The sequence below is a fragment of the Coregonus clupeaformis genome, chromosome 19 (genome assembly GCF_020615455.1).
Source record: "Coregonus clupeaformis isolate EN_2021a chromosome 19, ASM2061545v1, whole genome shotgun sequence".
NCBI classification, from domain to species: Eukaryota; Metazoa; Chordata; class Actinopteri; order Salmoniformes; family Salmonidae; genus Coregonus; species Coregonus clupeaformis.
In genome coordinates, this window is record NC_059210.1 from 3,643,644 (window position 1) to 3,662,241 (window position 18,598).

The following is an 18,598-nucleotide window of genomic DNA, read 5'->3' on the forward strand; positions in this document are numbered from 1 at the left end:
TATTTAGTGAACATTTTTTAAAAATGTAAATAACGTTAAACATTGTGCCTCATCTGCAGTATCAATCACAAATCGGGATGAAAAATAACCAATGATTAATATTTTATTACATTACAAATTGTACACAAACATTTGGTATAAAATATACATGTATATACAATTTCCTCAAACTAAAATAAGGAAACAAAAAAACAAACCCATTCAGAATGATTTTTTTTATACAGCTTGCTGATCAGTTGCGCTAATCTGAATCCAGGAAATGTAACACTTGTTAGCTATTGATGTCCTGATTTTCATCCATGGATCTGACTCTAACATCAGAGATTAAACACAACGTTGAAAAATTAAAACATCGGCAGCATGAATAACTGACAACACCAATTGACCGTCACATGCATAAAAAAAGAGAGGGCAAAATAAATAAAAATTATAGGATGTTTTCTGTGATTCTTAATGTAAACATTTTGGGCAGTGGTGTATCTGAACAGGCACTCCAGTTATCAGTTCCTTCATAACACTGCAGCAGTGTGATGGCTCTCCAGTACCTCCACTGCAATGCAAACCCAATAAAGGCTAATCTGTAGTCACTTTGGGTAAGAAAAGGCTGTATTAAATGGATGCCATTTATACAGTGCAGCAGCACGCTGCTCATACATGTTCTATGCTGGTGGTGTGTGTGGTGTCCTCCATAACTCCTCATTCCCACTTGTAGATTTTGAGCATCTTCTCAGTGAGAGAGGCCAAGTAACTGCCCTGGTTCACCTCAAAAGGGCAGATGTCCAACACAGGGAGGTCAGCAGACAACTTCTGAATCAGGGATCCACTCCCAGCATCCCACACCTGGAAAAATGAAATGAAATGATTAGAAACAAAGGATCAATGTGAAGCTCTTGAGACCGTTTCATATTATTCAAACTATCCCCAAACTGCCTCAAATCAGAGAGTCAAGCCTCTCACTATTATGGAGTGCTTTCAACCACAAAACAGTTGAACCATTGATCCTTCCCCAATCTCAGCAGTGGAGTAAAGTTTAAATGAGCCTAACTCCTAATAATAGACCAGCCAACCTGGAAAAAGCGCTTGCTTTTTTGTTGTTGCTTGTTACAGGCTGTCAACCATGTTATATCAAACAATGATGGAGTGATACACAAAGTAAGGCCGGATGTCACGTAAATTTTTGCTTTTCTAGGGGTCAAATGTCAAATCTGGTAAAAATGGGCATAATGGAAATAGTAATAGATTTAGGGCAAATATCCTGAAATTCTTAACTAAAACTGAGTAGATTATCAAACATAAACACAGACTTCTGAATGCATTAATACACTATATATACACAAAAGTATGTAGAGACGCCTTCAAATTAGAGGATTCGGCTATTTTAGCCACACCCGTTGCTGACAGGTGTACAAAATCGAGCACACTGCTATGCAATCTCCATAGACAAACATTGGCAGTAGAATGGCCTTCCTGATGAGCTCAGTGACTTTCAACATGGTACCGTCATAGAATGCCACCTTTCCAACAAGTCAGTTCAACAAATTTCAGCCCTTTTAAAAGCTGCCCCGGTCAAACTGTAAGTCTTGTTATTGGAAGCATCTAGGAGCAACAACAGCTCAGACGCGAAGTGGTAGGCCACACAAGCTCAAAGAACGGGACCGCCAAGTGCTGAAGCGCGTAGCACGTCAAAATAGTCTGTCCTCAGTTGCAACACTCACTACCAAGTTCCAAACTGCCTCTGGAAACAACGTCAGCACAAGAAGTGTTCGTCGGGGGCTTACTGTAATGGGTTTCCATGGCCGAGCAGCCGCACACAAGCCTAAGATCACCATGCACAATGCCAAGCGTCGGCTGGAGTGGTGTAAAGCTCGCCGCCAGTGGACTCTGGCACAGTGGAAAAGCGTTCTCTGGAGTGATGAATCACGCGTCACCATCTGGCAGTCTGACGGACGAATCTGGGTTTGGTAGATGCCAGGAGAACGCTACCTACCCGAATGCATAGTGCCAATTGTGGAGTTTGGTAGAGGAGGAATAATGGTCTGGGGCCGTTTTTCATGGTTCGGGCTAGTCCCCTTAGTTCCAGTGAAGGGAAATCTTAATGCTACAGCATACAATGACATTCTAGACGATTCTGTGATTGCAACTTTGTGGCAACAGTTTGGGGAAGGCCCTTTCCTGTTTCAGCATTACAATGCCCCCGTGCACAAAGCGAGGTCCATACAGAATGGTTTGACGAGATCGGTGTGGAAGAATTTGACTGGCCTGCACAAAGAACACCTTTGGGATGAATTGGAACGCCGACCGTGAGCCAGGCCTAATCGCTCAACATCAGTGCCTGACCTCACTAATGCTTGTGGCTGAATGGAAGCAGGTCCCCGCAGCAATGTTCCAACATCTAGTGGAAAGCCTTCCCAGAAGAGTGGAGGCAGTTATAGCAACAAAGGGGGGACCAACTGCATATTAATGCTTGTGCTGGGGACAACAGGCCACTCAAAATGTGCAGTTTTGTCACAACACAATACCACAGATGTCTCAAGTTTTGAAGGAGAGTGCAATTGACATGCTGACTGCAGGAATGTCCACCAGAGCTGTTGCCAGAGAATGTAATGTTCATCTCTCTACCATAACCCGCCTCCGTCGTTTTAGAGAATTTGGCAGTACGTCCAACCAGCCTCACAACCGCAGACCACGTGTATTGCGTCGTGTGGGCGAGCAGTTTCCGGATGTCAACGTTGTGTACAGAGTGCCACAGGGTGGCGGTGGGGTTATGGTATGGGCAGGCACAAGCTATGGACAACAAACACAATTGCATTTTATCAATGGCAAATTTAACACACAGAGATACCGTGACAAGATCACGAGGCCCATTTTCGTGCCATTCATCCGCCGCCATCACCTCATGTTTCAGCATGATGATGCACAGCCCCATGTCGCAAGGATCTGTACACAATTTCTGGAAGCTGAAAATGTCCCAGTTCTTCTATGGCCTGCATACTCACCAGACATGACACCCATTGAGCATGTTTGGGGATGCACTGGATCAACAGCGTGTTCCAGTTCCCGCCAATATCCAACAACTTCGCACAGCAATTGAAGAGGAGTGGGACAACAGGCCACAATCAACAGCCTGATCAACTCTATCCGAAGGACAGGTGTCACACTGCGTGAGGCAAATGGTGATCACACCAGAAAGTAACTGGTTTTCTGATCCACGACCCTACTTTTTATTTATTTATTATTATCTGTGACCAACAGATGCATATTAATTTATTTCAACTGACAGTTCCTTATATGAACTGTAACTCAGTAAAATCTTTGAAATTGTTGCATGTTGCGTTTATATTTGTGTTCAGTATATGAACATTCAGATGTGTTCAGCTACAGTTGTGGTCTGTAGCGCCACCTAGGACCAATCTCAGATGATGTAGACCCTTCTCAGAACACTGCGGGAGACCACATTGACCCAGGATAATTTTGCCTCGTAAGATTCTGACTCTGAGCCAGAGATATTGAAACTGTAATGTAATTGTTAAGTGGTAAAACGTACAAGCAGCGAAATAGAGATGGTCACAGATTCAGACCAAATTTACTGAGCAAGTAAATACAAACTTAAATCATACTTTAAAATCATAAATACATTTATAGTTGCTTTTGGCGTAACTATTATCCTTAATGCCATGCATATAAACAGATAAAGCATATAGTATGTTCCATCATATTGGTCAAACTTGGGCATTAGCAAACCAAAATAATTCCCAGACAGTGTAGATTCCCTCTAACTACTCAGAGAGACACTTCTGAACAATAAGCACTTTACCTTGTGAGGTCCTCTGTACCTTGTGAGGTCCTCTGTAGCTCAGCTGTAGCTCAGCTGGTAGAGCACGGCGCTTGTAACGCCAAGGTAGTGGGTTCGATCCCCGGGACCACCCATACACAAAAAAAATGTATGCACGCATGACTGTAAGTCGCTTTGGATAAAAGCGTCTGCTAAATGGCATATTATTATTATTATTATTATAGATATTGGGACTAAGGATGTCAACAACTACAGACCAGTATCCCTTCTTTCTTTTCTCTCAAACTCTTAAGCGTGCCGTCTCTAGCCAACTCTCCTGCGATCTCTCTAAGAATGATCCAAACCAGACAGGTTTCAAGACTGGTCATTCAACTGAGACTGCTCTTCTCTGTGTCACGGAGGCTCTCCGCACTGCTAAAGCTAACTCTCTCTCTCTCTCCTCTGCTCTTATCCTTCTAGACCTATCTGCTACCTTTGATACTGTGAACCATCAGATCCTCCTCTCCACCCTCTCAGAGTTGGGCATCTCCGGCGCTGCTCACTCTTGGATTGCATCCTGACAGGTCGCTCCTACCAGGTGGCGTGGCGAGAATCTGTCTCCGCACCACGTGCTCTCACCACTGGTGTCCCCCAGGGCTCAGTTCTAGGCCCTCTCCTATTCTCTCTACACACCAAGTCACTTGGCTCTGTCATATCCTCACATGGTCTCTCCTATCATTGCTACGCAGACGACACACAATTAATTTTCTCCTTTCCCCCTTCTGATAACCAGGTGGCGTATCGCATCTCTGCATGTCTGGCAGACATATCAGTGTGGATGTCGGATCACCACCTGAAGCTGAACCTCAGCAAGACGGAGCTGCTCTTCCTCCCGGGGAAGGACTGCCCGCTCCATGATCTCGCAATCACGGTTGACAACTCCATTGTGTCCTCCTCCCAGAGTGCAAAGAACCTTGGCGTGACCCTGGACAACACCCTGTCGTTCTCCGCTAACATCAAAGCGGTGACCCGATCCTGCAGGTTCATGCTCTACAACATTCGCAGAGTACGACCCTACCTTACACAGAAAGCGGCACAGGTCCTAATCCAGGCACTTGTCACCTCCCGTCTGGATTACTGCAACTCGCTGTTGGCTGGTCTCCCTGCCTGTGCCATTAAACCCCTACAACTTATCCAGAACGCTGCAGCCCGTCTGGTGTTCAACCTTCCCAAGTTCTCTCATGTCACCCCGCTCCTCCGCACATTCCACTGGCTTCCAGTTGAAGCTCGCATCTATTACAAAACCATGGTGCTTGCTTACGGAGCTGTGAGGGGAACGGCACCTCCTTACCTTCAGGCTCTGGTCAGACCCTACACCCAACGAGGGCACTACGTTCATCCACCTCTGGCCTGCTAGCCCCCCCTACCTCTACGGAAGCACAGTTCCCGCTCAGCCCAGTCAAAGCTATTCGCTGCTCTGGCACCCCAATGGTGGAACAAGCTCCCCCACGACGCCAGGACAGCGGAGTCACTGACCACCTTCCAGAGACACTTGAAACCCTACCTCTTTAAGGAATACCTGGAATAGTATAACAGTAATTCTTCTTTCCCACCCCCTCCCATTAAAAAAAAGAAATAAAAAAAAAGGGGTGGTTGTCCCACTGGCTATCCTAAGTTGAATGCACCAATTTGTAAGTCGCTCTGGATAAGAGCGTCTGCTAGATGACTAAAATGTAAAATGTAATGTGTAAATGCAGTCGAAGTTGACATTTTTGGGGTAATGATAAATCTTTACCATATTCACTGAATAAATAAAAAACACATGTTCATCACATGCATACACACACACACACACACAAATAGCTCACCATGGTGGAGTTGGTGGCCTCGTCCCCGGCACACACCAGAGTGGAGCCCTCCCCGGCCGGGCTTCTGAACACGGCATTCTTGGTGAGCAGCTTGCAGGAGGAGCCGGCGCTGAATGTCTGGACTGGGTTGCAGGAATACGAGGGCTCCTGAGCCGCGTCCTGCTGGGGGGTCCTGTTCAGCTCCATCAGAACACAGCGCAGCGATGGTTTGGAGCGCCCTGGACGGGATCAAACACACAGACTGTCAGTCTAAATACTAGAGCAAGTGGTCACCTACCCTGGTCCTGGAGAGCTACTGGGGAGTGCAGGCTTCTGTTCCAGCCCAGCACTAGCTAAAACAAAACACCTAGAATAAATCATGCAGCAAGTAGAGAGAAGCCAGGACAACAAAGACCCTGGCAGCAGTACAATGCACACAAATGATATGCATATACATTTTATTACACACACAGGCACACATATATACACAGTACCAGTCAAAAGTTTCTACACACCTAATCATTCAAGGGTTTTTCTTTATTTTTACTATTTTCTACATTGTAGAATAATAGTGAAGACATCAAAACTATGAAATAACACATATGGAATCATGTAGTAACCAAAACAGTGTAAACAAATCAAAATATATTTTATATTCCTCAAATTAGCCACCCTTTGCCTTGATGACAGCTTTGCACACGCTTGGCATTCTCTCAACCAGCTTCATGAGGAATGCTTTTCCAACAGTCTTGAAGGAGTTCCCACATATGCTGAGCACATGTTGGCTGCTTTTCCTTCACTCTGCGGTCCAACTCATCCCAAACCATCTCAATTGGGTTGAGGTCGGGTGATTGTGGAGGCCAGGTCATCTGATGCAGCACGCCATCACTCTCCTTCTTGGTCAAATAACCCTTACACAGCCTGGAGGTGTGTTTTGAGTCATTGTCCTTTTGAAAAACAAATAATAGTCCCACTAAGTCCAAACCAGATGGGATGGTGTATCGCTGCAGAATGCTGTGGTAGCTATGCTGGTTAAGTATGCCTTGAATTCTAAATAAATCACAGCAAAGCACCCCCACACCATAACACCTCCTCCTCCATGCTTTACGGTGGGAACCACACATGCAGAGATCATCCGTTCACCCACACCGCGTCTCACAATGACACAGCGGTTGGAACCAAAAATCTCAAATTTGGACTCCAGACAAACGGACAGAATTACCTCTGGGTCTTCCATTCCTGTCGCAGTCCTCATGAGAACCAGTTTCATCATAGCGCTTGATGATTTTTGCGACTGCACTTGGAAGAAACTTTCAAATTTCTTGAAATGTTCCATATTGACTGACCTTAAAGTAATGATGGACTGTCGTTTCTCTTTGCTTATTTCAGATGTTCTTGCCATAATATAGACTTGGTCTTTTACCAAATAGGGCTATCTTCTGTATACCCCGCTACCTTGTCACAACACAATTGATTGGCTCAAACGCATTTAGGAAAGAAATTCCACAAATTAACTTTTAAGAAGGCACACCTGTTAACAGAAATGCATTCCAGGTGACTATCTTATGAAGCTGGTTGAGAGAATGCCAAGAGTGTGCAAAGCTGTCGTCAAGGCAAAGGGTGGCTAATTGAAGAATCTCAAATATATTTTTTGGTTACTACATGATTCCATGTGTTATTTCATAGTTGAAGTCTTCACTCTTATTCTACAATGTAAAAAATAAAGAAAAACCCTTGAATGAGTAGGTGTGTCTAAACCTTTGACTGGTAGTGTACATACACACACACACACACACACACTTTAGGCCCTTCATTGCCCCTCATAGTCCTCCCCAGGATGGTAGTGTCTCACCTGGTCTGTAGGTGACCAAACAGTGTCTGCTCTCTGGCTGCACCTGGATGTCTGTGCAGCATCCCGTCTCCAGGGGCAACATGTGGGGTCTATAGGTGGTCCCGTCTACTTGCTCCCAGAAGCAGCCCCCCTCCAGAGAGCCTGAGATGAGGCCACCACATGGGAACGAGCTGGAAGCGGTGCGAGGCACATAGGACAGGGATGCCACGGGACACCTGGGAGGAGCCAGAGGTCATTGTTTGTGCCTGTGGTTTTAAATCACACTGCATACTAAATATGTATTACATACAGTGCCTTCAGAAAGTATTCAGACCCCTTGACTTTTTCCACATTTTATTAGGTTACAGCCTTATTCTAAAACAGATTCTTGTTTTTTGCCCCTCATCAATCTACACACAATACCCCATAATGACAAAGCAAAAACAGATTTGACATTTTTACTAACTTATAAAAAATTAATAAAAACGGAAATAATACATTTACATAAGTATTCAGACCCTTTACACAGTACTTTGTTGAAGCACCTTTGGCAGTGATTACAGCCTCGAGTCTTCTCGAGTATGACATTACAAGCTTGGCACACATGTAATTGGGGAGTTTCTCCCATTCATCTCGGCAGCTCCCCTCAAGCTCTGTCAGGTTGGATGGGGAGCGTTGCTGCACAGCTATTTTCAGTTGTCTCCAGAGATGTTTGATGAGGTTCAAGTCCGGGGCTCTGGCTGGACCAATCAAGGACATTCAGAGACTTGTCCCGAAGCCACTCCTGCGTTGTCTTGACTGTGTGCTTAGGGTTGTTGTCCTGTTGGAAGGTGAAACTTCGCCCCAGTCTGAGGTCCTGAGCGCTCTGGAGCAGGTTTTCATTAAGGATCTCTCTGTACTTTGCTCCGTTCCTGACTAGATCCTGACTAGTCTCCCAGTCCCTGCCGCATGATGCTGCCACCCCCATGCTTCACTGTTCAATCTTGGTTTCATCAGACCAGAGAATCTTGTTTCTGATGGTCTGAGAGTCTTTAGGTGCCTTTTGGCAAACTCCAAGCGGGCTGTCATGTGCCTTTTACTGAGGAGGATCTTCCGTCTGGCCACTCTACCATAAAGGCCTGATTGGTGGAGTGCTGCAGAGATGGTTGTCCTTCTGGTAGGTTCTCCCATCTCCACAGACAAACTCTAGAGCTCTGTCAGAGTTACCATCTGGTTCTTGGTCACCTCCCTGACCAAGGCCCTTCTCCCCCGATTGCTCAGTTTGGCCGGGCGGCCAGCTCTAGGAAGAGTTTTACTGGTTCCAAACTTCTTCCATTTAAGAATGATGGAGGCCACTGTGTTCTTGGGGACCTTCAATACTGCATTTTTTTTTTCTGACATGCACTGTCAACTGTGGGCCCTTATATAGACAGGTGTGTTCCTTTCCAAATCATGTCCAATCAATTGAATTTACCACAGGTGGACTCCAATCAAGTTGAAGAAACATCTCAAGGATGATCAATGGAAACAGGATGCACCTGAGCTCAATTTCGAGTCTCATAGCAAAGGGTCTGAATACTTATGTAAATAAGGTATTTCTGTTTAATTTTTAATACATTGGCACAATTTTCTAAAATCCTGTTTTAGCTTTGTAATTATGGTGTATTTTGTGTAGATTGCTGAGGATGTTTTATTTATTTAATTAATTTTAGAATAAGGCTGTAACGTGACAAAATGTGTCTGAATACTTTCCTTAGGCACTGTATTATAATATATTACACTATGTGAATTACATTTTACACACACACCGTATAAATTAATATTAATTCCACTATCTTTGAGAATGAGTAGCAAAACTCAACTGCTAGAAATAAAATACAAAATCTAAGCCCAGAACCTGGTCAGATCCTGTGGTGAAGGTCAAACTAGCTAGGATATATTGACAGGTGTAGTTCAAACTGTGGTGGCAAATACAGACTAGCTGATCTTCGCCCCCTGCCTGGCTGTCAGACTGACCTGGAACGTAACGGCTGTAGCTCCTGGACGTGCGTGCTGGTGTCCCTGGTGTCATACACCAGCACAGAGCCGTTACTGAGACCAGCGTACACATAGTTGTTATTGTCCAGGCACCAGCAGCAGCTCCACACTGGTTTACCTGTGTTGTAGGTCTGCACCACCGTGTTGGTCATTAGACTGCAGGAGAATAATGGTAGTTAGGATATTAGATTTAGAAGGTAAAATACTGTCCTAAATAACCATCAAGGGTTTTGTTTTCAATCTAGGTCTGAATGGTTCTTGCAACTTAGCAAAGATCAATGTTCTTCTCCATCAGAGCCTAAGGCTATGAAGTCAACACCATTCTGGAACACACGGTCCTGATAAATCTCTCTCTGTTTGGACACAGACTGACTATCTGGTTACCTGGTGAGTTTGATGGTGTTGTCCAGGGCAGCAGAGAGCAGGAGGCTGTCGGCCTGTCTGTTGAAGGCCAGGCCTCTGATCTGTTTGACATGGATAGGAATGTACTGGCAGGCCTTCAGATTCATCGTGCTCACCTTCTTCACCCCGCAGCCTGGCAGGTGGGGGCGGGGAGCGCAGAGGGAGATAAATTATTCCAAGAGGTAGCAAATATTTCCCTTTGATATTTTCACATTATGAAATCTGTGCAAAAAACAAACGTTCACAGCTATTTCGTACTGAAAGCGCATCAAAGCTTATCAAAGGTCTTACCGGGCACCAGGGGGGTATGTGGGGAGGGCTGAGAGGCCAGCAGGCAGCTGAGGGGTTCACAGTAGGATAGCACCCTGCAGCCCCCCGCCTGGGACACCAGCACGGCCTTGGAGAAGACGTAGTGGCCCCCCTGGGTGCTGTCTTGTCTCCGAGAGTGCCCAGAGAGAGAGGCCCCTGAGCTCTGAGAGGGCCCACAGCCAGGCTGGGCCATCAGCGTCTTCAGCTCCTGACAGAAGTGGAAGGAAGAAAAAGTGACCCACCAGCACTGTTCAATACCAATGGAAGTCAAGTCAAGCATACCAGATACAGTATGTGATCAGCAAAACATTGAAAATCAGGATACAGTCATCATAGTGGATTTGGGGGTTGATCAATCTCAATGATTACAGCTCGGTATTCTAGTCCACCTGATAAATGGATGGGAGACTGGGGGATGACTGGTAAAGCAATGGGAATAAGGTACCTGTAGCTGCTTGAGCAGTTTCCCACATTCGTCGGTCATCACCTGCAGTTGTAGCCGGCACTGCGCTGACTCCAGTTCAGCCTTCCTACGCAGTGAATGCTCTTGCTCCAGTGACCTGCAGACAACAACACATTCAAACAGACAGACAGACTCACTCTCAACAGCTCCCTCCCTACAGAAGTGAATCAGGCCAAATCAATGCCAATATCAGCAGATCAGAAGACAAACTAAAGCAGCTACTTTACCTCTTCATACTCTCCTGCTCGGTGTTGTCCAGAGCCCTCAGCTTGCGCGCGTACAGGAGGACGATATCGGAGCGCTTGGCCTTCTTGTTGCACTGCAGACATACAGCAAATCATCATTACAAGAGCTAGATGGAGTCTGATGGGACGCCTTCACATCACTGCATATTAAGTCAATTGTTTTTTGGGGTCATATTAGTATTTTCTCAGATGTAAGTAATTCAGAGGGCATTTTTGAATGCTTGAGGAAACTGCGCCTTCAGCACAGATTCCACCTGGTGCCAGTCACTACAGTGGAAGTAGGAGCTCGTTTTTTCTACTTACGATGGAATACATTTTCCTTTCTTTCACTGCAAATGCTTTTGTAATTTTCCTGTTCATAATGGAACCAGGAGCAATTCCAGTCCTCTCCCCCCAGACATACCAAGGCTGACAGACAGACATGAAGACAATGACCTGGGGACACTTGGCTCCATGGCCTTGGCCCTTCACCCAGCGGTCGATGCAGGTGTAGCCAAAGAGATGTCCGCAGCGCAGGGTGGCCAGGCGATGCTCCCCTGACGTGGTCCAGGGCTCAAAGCAGATGGAGCAGGTCTCCCCTTCCCCCTCTGCCTCATCCCCCTGGGATGATCGAAGGGCCGGAGCACTGGAGGCTAGTGGGGCTGATACGCCCTAGAGGGGACAGAGAGATGATGCATGACATTTCTGACAGTGCATGGGAAGAAATACAATGGCACACAATGCTACTAGAGAAACTGCACTAATGAGCTAATCATGTAAATATTAAGCCCATCCAAGAGTGTAGGCCTATCACTGGCAATGAATGTGGTCTTACCTCAGGATTAACTTGATTTCCAGTCTCTGTTCTCGCAGCCTCTGTGGTTGCATTAGAATCTATACACAGGATAGGCATGGTGAGATTCAACTTTTTATAGGTGACAGTGGAAAATGGCTATGCATGGATCAGACTTAAGCTTGGTTTACCTGAAGAATAAAGGCCTTGGGGTGGCGTGACTGTAACTGGAGGGTTTGGACGAGGGCTGGAGGGAACGGCAGGGTTGGGAGGGTCTGCTGCTAGCCCTGGGGCCTCTGCCTCATCCTCTGACTCGCTCACCTCCGTCGTACTCCCAGAGTCGCCCTCGGCTTGGTTGGCTGCAGGGACTCGCAGCAGGAAATCCAGGAAGCTGCTAGCACGAGCAGCGGTCTGGGTGGAGTAGTGCACCCTGACGCCTGGCCTTTAACCACACAGAGACAATACAGGTACAATCAATGAGTATAACATGGGGTGAAATAGGTACTCAATGAAGCATACAATTATGTCTCCAGTATGGATATACAGTTTAGAGTGAATCCTGTCCAACCATAACTACCTGGCTCTCCGCTGCCTCTGGGTGGCTGCTGTGGTGACCCTGCGCCCAATATGACCCTCCATTCTGATCCTGGGTCCAACTTGACCCTCCACTCTGACTCTGTTCTGACTGAACGCCCAGGTGTTCGGGAGCCGTGGTGGGTCACGGGGAGCTGCGTCTGCCTCATCCTCTACCTCTGTTTCACTGCCAGAGTCAGGGATGACGATAGGGAGATGTACCTGGTCTGCCACATCATCTGGCTCTGGTTCCCTACTGGGGCCCCCCAGCTGCAAGTCCACCTCCATCACCTCCATCTCACGACCTATGGGGTGGGGGGGCTGAAAATGAATTGCATTCAATAGGCAGGATAACCCAACTGCCTGAGATGTTCACAAATGATTTCACTCTTGACTTCAGTGTTATCAGACACTAGCGTAGCCAATGGTTTTAAATGCAAGCAAATGTGTGTAGTGCAGGCAATGCTGCCTGGAGCAACAAACGGTGACAACAAAAATGCTAACTTTGCTAGCTACCTAAATGTACATTCTTTGACATCTAGTTAACACAAGCTAAATTAGATAGAAAATCTAACGTTAGTGATGAGACTAGTTAGCTATTATGTAAATGAGAATACATTAGCTACATAACGTTAAAGGGGCAATCTGTTACTACATCCATTTTTGGACTTATCATTTACTCTTGAAGAATATAAATGATAAATGCCTAATGAGCTTAGTTTAACTGTCGTACCCCATCAGAACCCAAAATATAAGCATGTTTTACTCCAACGTTTGTTTACATTTACTTTGTTTACAAACTTCATAGCCTCAAAACGAGGTTAAAACTTTAATGTTGATATCATGACTGCTAAGTCCTTGCATCCATAACTTTGTATATGAATTTGAGCGTAATTACATTTCTATATCCCTCAACCGATTTCTAAAACTGTGGCGGGGACTCACTTTGTTATTGTTGGAAATCATAGATTGGCGCTTAAAAGTTAGGTTACAATGATAGTTTAGTTAGCCACATGCCATTGCTAACTACGTAGCTAACTATATAGCTAGTTACAGTGCCATAGCCAGCTGCACAGGCGGAGCGAAAGAGAACTCGGAACAGGATTACGGATGCAGGTTTCAGAAACTGGCAAGTAGCCAACGTTACATTGAGAGACTAGCTGAATAAAGTAAATTCCATGGGGAACAAAGTTTACATTGACGGAAGCCAAAGCAAAGGCCGCTCTGCTAGCTAGCTACAGTAACGTTAGCTACTTGAAACAGTAAACAGCACAACTAGTTAACTAGCTAGCTAAGGTACATTACCAATTTGATTATTTGGTGACAGTCTCGATTGTGATCAATTAAATAACGTTACCACAGAGTTTTCATAGCTATTTACTTTTTTTGGAAATAGCCTAAATTAGCTAGAATGGTAGCTAGCTAGTTCCCCTCAGATCAGTCTCTGCTTCTGGCAGTGTTGCCAAAGATTTGTATAACTAAACCATCCGTTGCTTCTTCTTCTTCAATAGGGTTTATCGGAGGGTTGGCATCCAACGTTATGGTGCATTACATTACCGACACATACTGTAACGGAGTGTGGTCCAGAGACAGGGAGAAACTAAATCCTACCTGCCAGCCCAGTTGCTCTTAAAAAAGAGAACATCTTTGAGACTATATCTAATGACGTTCTACTCAATATACTCTAAACTAATTTGCTGTATCCCCTTCTCCCGCATACTAGATATCAGCCTCTCCCTTTCCCTCTGATACTGCTCACACTGTAGCAATACATGCGCCACGGTCTGTTTCCAGGCAATAATCACACTTTCCTGTTGGATGCTTTCCTATCACATTTAAAGTATTATTCTACCGGCTGTGTCCCACCCTTAATCTTGTATAAAAAAAATAGTCTCCTCTCTTCTGTCCCTTCCTGCCGTCCCCCCCGACTTTCCTCTGTACTTAAAATAAATGCCTGCCCTTAGTATCTCTATTCCACTGCTCCTGCCATCTCTGCATCATGACTGTCCATATCAGGCTTTTTGCCTTGCTCATTGAAATTACAACAACATCCCCACTACTAAGTGCTTGTTTAGCCAGTACATCAACTGCCTCGTTCCCCTCCACCCCCACATGCGCTGGGACCCAAGTAAATCTTATCCGTATACCAACCTGTCTAATCGTGTCATGGGTTTGTAATGCTGCGGCTAACTGTTTAAATTAGTTTCATGGGCAGTGTAGCATCTCACATCTACTTCTTACCTTGAAAATTTGCGTTTGACACAAACTATCCTTGCCAGTGTCAAACTTCGTGGGTTACCATGAAAAGGTAAATGGCTCAACTCAATTGCCTTTAACGTCAAAGGCATTATATTTGGTGTAACAATCCGATCGCAGTCATAGTTTCGTTGCTAGCCCTTCTTCTTTTTCTACTTCTTCTTCTTCTGTGGATTTTATGGCGGACTACAACCCAAAAATGTGTTTGCCGCCACCAACTGGACGGGTTGAAAAAACAAAACAAGGTCAAAAGAAAATCCATACGTGATAGAGAAACTAACTTAATCCACCCAAATAAAAATAGTACATTGACAAAAACAAACCCCCCACTTCTTCCTTCTTTCAAATCTCCATATCTCCCTTCTCAGGCTCTAGGGCCGAGAGGGTGATACAGCTTGTGACAATATTCCATGTAACTTCTCCGCAGATAAATATTTCAGTCCCAGGAACCACTCCGCCGCATCCACAATGATATCTATCTTCCTGGACCTTCTCTCCACCTTGGCAGTGACATTCATCACCATAGCTATAAAGGCCACAAAGTCCACCTTCTTAACCTTTAAAATGTCAGGGTCCTGCTGGTGAAAGACAACCCCTGTAGCCTGCAGTGAAGGCCTATCCACCACCATGGACTCTTCAGGAGCACTATTCAAACCCTCAACCCTTTTAACAGCTGCTGCATATGAAATGCTCTCGACAGCCCTGACTTTGGCCACCCTTGTCGGGCAATCGAAAGACGTAGCTTCATGGTTCCCACCACAATTGCAACATGTCACATTTTCAGCACTTTAAAACACATGACATTATCTTTTCCACAACTTGGACATCTCAGCTTCTCGCTTCTGCAAACACTTGAAACATGACCAAAAGCTTTACAATGATCACACTGCATTGGTCTTGGGATAAATGCTCTGACTCTGTAGTTTATATACCCCAACTGCACTTGAGTAGGGAGAGACTCCATATCAAAAAAACTAAAGAACAGATAACTTCACTTTTTCACCATTCACCACACGATTCATCCGACGTGCAATCAATCACTCCAGGAATAATTTTAATCTCTTCAAATTCGACTTCCCACGAGGTGCCAGATATAACCCCCGAAGAGACACACTCGACACTTCAAACTTATCAAATCAGGTGAGACACAACGCACGTTCCTTCTGATCCGCAGAAGCCCAAAAAATCTAAACATGCCCGCCTCTCGTGATCCTCACAGCCTTCACTTTACCCAGCACTCTCTACACCAGTTTGGATATCTCAAATGGTTTCTTCAAGATTGGTAATCTGCTCAGCTGCTCCTCATTAACAAACCGTACTCCTACTAGATACGAAGGGACATTCTCTTCACTATTCCAATTCTCCTTGATTCTACCGCCATTAGATTCAGAATCAACTTCATCGTCCGCTTACGCCATATTTTTCCCCTCCCTCACTGTCATTTCGAAGGCTGGAAAGTCCCCGCCACCAGGCTTCAATCATTTTCTTCTTCGATGAGGTTTAACGGCGGTTGTCATCCAATACATGTTGCATTACCGCCACCTACTAGACTGGAGTATTTTTTTATTTTTTTATTTCACCTTTATTTAACCAGGTAAGCCAGTTGAGAACAAGTTCTCATTTACAACTGCGACCTGGCCAAGATAAAGCAAAGCAGTGCGATTAAAAACAACAACAACACAGAGTTACATATGGAATAAACAAAACGTACAGTCAATAACACAATAGAAAATCTATATACAGTGAGGGAAAAAAGTATTTGATCCCCTGCTGATTTTGTACGTTTGCCCACTGACAAAGACATGATCAGTCTATAATTTTAATGGTAGGTTTATTTGAACAGTGAGAGACAGAATAACAACAAAATAATCCAGAAAAACGCATGTCAAAAATGTTATTAATTGATTTGCATTTTAATGAGGGAAATAAGTATTTGACCCCTCTGCAAAACATGACTTAGTACTTGGTGGAATAACCCTTGTTGGCAATCACAGAGGTCAGACGTTTCTTGTAGTTGGCCACCAGGTTTGCACACATCTCAGGAGGGATTTTGTTCCACTCCTCTTTGCAGATCTTCTCCAAGTCATTAAGGTTTCGAGGCTGACGTTTGACAACTCGAACCTTCAGCTCCCTCCACAGATTTTCTATGGGATTAAAGTCTGGAGACTGGCTAGGCCACTCCAGGACCTTAATGTGCTTCTTCTTGAGCCACTCCTTTGTTGCCTTGGCCGTGTGTTTTGGGTCATTGTCATGCTGGAATACCCATACACGACCCATTTTCAATACCCTGGCTGAGGGAAGGAGGTTCTCACCCAAGATTTGACGGTACATGGCCCCGTCCATCGTCCCTTTGATGCGGTGAAGTTGTCCTGTCCCCTTAGCAGAAAAACACCCCCAAAGCATAATGTTTCCACCTCCATGTTTGACAGTGGGGATGGTGTTCTTGGAGTCATAGGCAGCATTCCTCCTCCTCCAAACGCGGCGAGTTGAGTTGATGCCAAAGAGCACGATTTTGGTCTCATCTGACCACAACACTTTCACCCAGTTCTCCTCTGAATCATTCAGATGTTCATTGGCAAACTTCAGACGGCCCTGTATATGTGCTTTCTTGAGCAGGGGGACCTTGCGGGCGCTGCAGGGTTTCAGTCCTTCACGGCGTAGTGTGTTACCAATTGTTTTCTTGGTGACTATGGTCCCAGCTGCCTTGAGATCATTGACAAGATCCTTCCGTGTAGTTCTGGGCTGATTCCTCACCGTTCTCATGATCATTGCAACTCCACGAGGTGAGATCTTGCATGGAGCCCCAGGCCGAGGGAGATTGACAGTTCTTTTGTGTTTCTTCCATTTGTGAATAATCGCACCAACTGTTGTCACCTTCTCACCAAGCTGCTTGGCGATGGTCTTGTAGCCCATTCCAGCCTTGTGTAGGTCTACAATCTTGTCCCTGACATCCTTGGAGAGCTCTTTGGTCTTGGCCATGGTGGAGAGTTTGGAATCTGATTGATTGATTGCTTCTGTGGACAGGTGTCTTTTATACAGGTAGCAAACTGGGATTAGGAGCACTCCCTTTAAGAGTGTGCTCCTAATCTCAGCTCGTTACCTGTATAAAAGACACCTGGGAGCTAGAAATCTTTCTGATTGAGAGGGGGTCAAATACTTATTTCCCTCATTAAAATGCAAATCAATTTATAACATTTTTGACATGCGTTTTTCTGGATTTCTTTGTTGTTATTCTGTCTCTCACTGTTCAAATGAACCTACCATTAAAATTATAGACTGATCATTTCTTTGTCAGTGGGCAAACGTACAAAATCAGCAGGGGATCAAATACTTTTTTCCCTCACTGTACAGTGTGTGCAAATGTAGTAAGTTATGGAGGTAAGGCAATAAATAGGCCATAGTGCAAAATAATTACAATTTAGTATTAACTAAATTATAACTGTGTATAACTCCCTTATACTTTGCTTAAAAAAGTAATAATAATAATACCCTACCATCTAACACTATACTCACAAAAACATAAAATAAAAATAAATACCATACTCCACTATTTAAATCTATGTAGTCCTACTTCAGGCCAACAGCCTGAAAGGATGGGACACCACCACTTAACACACCCTGTAACTGTCACGAGTTGCTAAGCCAGAACCCAGAAGCAGACCAGGACAAGGTAAGTTGAAACGAAGGTGAGTGTTTATTTACAAGTTCAAGAGTGATGCTGAATAATCCAGGGAACAGAGCGGGCGGCGTTGATTAGTTGTTGGGGGTGCAGTGGTTGATCCCATCCTGGGTCGGCAGCCGCCGACCACCAGGCAGAGGTTGGATGAAGGTTCCGGACGGGTGACTGCAGATGGAACAAAACGGGGGTAAGTAAGCAACAAACCAACAAGGTGCAAAAACAACAAAACTAACGCTAGGCTCTAAGACTGATACTCTGGTAAACCTACTGTTCATGGCTAACGATCCGGCAGGGAATGGATGTTAGGCCAGAGCCTAAGAAGGGTGATGATCAGGACCAGGTGTGCAGATTGCTGATGGGATGCAGGTGCGGAAATCAAGAGAGCTCCCCGGAGCGTTCCAGAACCCTCGGGAAACTGGAGATCACGAACATA

General features: G+C 45.1%; 1 protein-coding gene across 3 annotated transcripts; it reads right to left on the minus strand.

Moving 5' to 3' along the window:
* Positions 1-90: 90 nt before the first annotated feature.
* On the minus strand, positions 91-14,641 carry LOC121531709 (E3 ubiquitin-protein ligase RFWD3-like). Of its 3 annotated transcripts, none has more exons than XM_041837095.1 (13): positions 14,472-14,641; positions 12,235-12,535; positions 11,849-12,099; positions 11,700-11,758; positions 11,321-11,536; positions 10,868-10,959; positions 10,623-10,737; positions 10,160-10,385; positions 9,851-10,001; positions 9,446-9,622; positions 7,472-7,686; positions 5,641-5,858; positions 91-840 (listed from the first exon to the last, which is right to left on the minus strand). In XM_041837095.1, the coding sequence occupies exons 2-13, from the start codon at positions 12,525-12,527 to the stop codon at positions 697-699; spliced, it is 2,157 nt and encodes a 718-aa protein (XP_041693029.1). In that variant the 5' UTR covers positions 12,528-12,535; positions 14,472-14,641; the 3' UTR covers positions 91-696. The 3 variants fall into 3 exon arrangements, with proteins under 3 accessions (XP_041693029.1, XP_041693030.1, XP_041693031.1); XM_041837096.1 differs by having other exon boundaries at positions 12,235-12,551; XM_041837097.2 differs by lacking the exon at positions 14,472-14,641 and adding an exon at positions 13,536-13,777.
* Positions 14,642-18,598: the final 3,957 nt, after the last annotated feature.